This window comes from Caenorhabditis briggsae (genome assembly GCF_000004555.2).
Source record: "Caenorhabditis briggsae complete genome, chrX, whole genome shotgun sequence".
In the NCBI taxonomy this organism is placed as follows: Eukaryota; Metazoa; Nematoda; class Chromadorea; order Rhabditida; family Rhabditidae; genus Caenorhabditis; species Caenorhabditis briggsae.
Genome location: NC_013491.2, coordinates 2,205,692 through 2,206,545, shown reverse-complemented (window position 1 = coordinate 2,206,545; position 854 = coordinate 2,205,692). Strand labels below are relative to the sequence as shown.

Here is an 854-nt window from a genome sequence, read left to right as displayed (position 1 = left end):
CCTTGACATTCGGTTCATCGAATTCATGCCATTTGGAGGAAACGAATTCAAAAACGATAATTTCTATGGATATCGAGAAATACTCAGCTTGATAGTTGAGAAGTTCGGAGACGACGTGATTCGGTTGTCAGATTCTCCGAACGATACTACAAAGGCTTATAAGATTGAAGGATTTCAAGGACAATTCGGGTTTATCAGCTCGATGTCGGATCATTTTTGTAATACATGCAATCGGTTGAGAATTACTGCCGACGGCAATTTGAAAGTGAGTGTGTTTTTCCCGTTTTTCTATCGAGAATGTTTCACATGACCCTTCCCCCTCGTCATTATAACTCATTTTCCTCTCCTTCGATTATTCCAAGGACATCGAAATGCGTTTTCGTTCTGTTCTCAGATTTTATTCCTTTAGTCACTAACAATCTCATAAACATTCAACTGAAAAAATAAGAAAAGGTAGCAAACGTCATTTTGTGCGAAACGAGATCCGTTCTCTTCTGTTCTCGTTTCACCTGCCAACTTTTCCGTTGATGTGAATTACAAATGTGTTTTTTTCTCTCTCTCTCTCTCTCTCTGTTCTTTTCTTTTCTTCTTGTTTTCCGTTTCCTTTGCCACTGCCGAGTTTGTTTTTGCTTCTGTTTATATAGGTAATATATATTTTTGAAGGTTTTTAGAATTACGAATTCTTGATGAATCTGTGGAATTGCATATTCTGAAATTGAATCATTTTCGTCCGTTTTCCATCAGCTACAGACCAAAAAAGTGAATCTCCACGGATCATTTAAGAGTGATGTTATTTCAACATTTTTCAGAGAAATTGAGATAATTGAGCTAGAAGTTCAGGACCAGGATGACGT

General features: G+C 37.1%; 1 protein-coding gene across 1 annotated transcript in view; it reads left to right on the top strand.

Annotated features, from left to right (window-relative positions):
• Window positions 1-25: 25 nt before the first annotated feature.
• Window positions 26-854, top strand: part of CBG27447 — a gene marked incomplete at both ends in the record, with an annotated part of 4,957 nt that continues 4,128 nt past the window's right edge. The window contains one exon of the mRNA XM_045238878.1: window positions 26-265. Within this exon, the coding sequence (XP_045099814.1) occupies window positions 26-265 (240 nt within the window). The remainder of the gene's footprint in view (window positions 266-854) is intronic.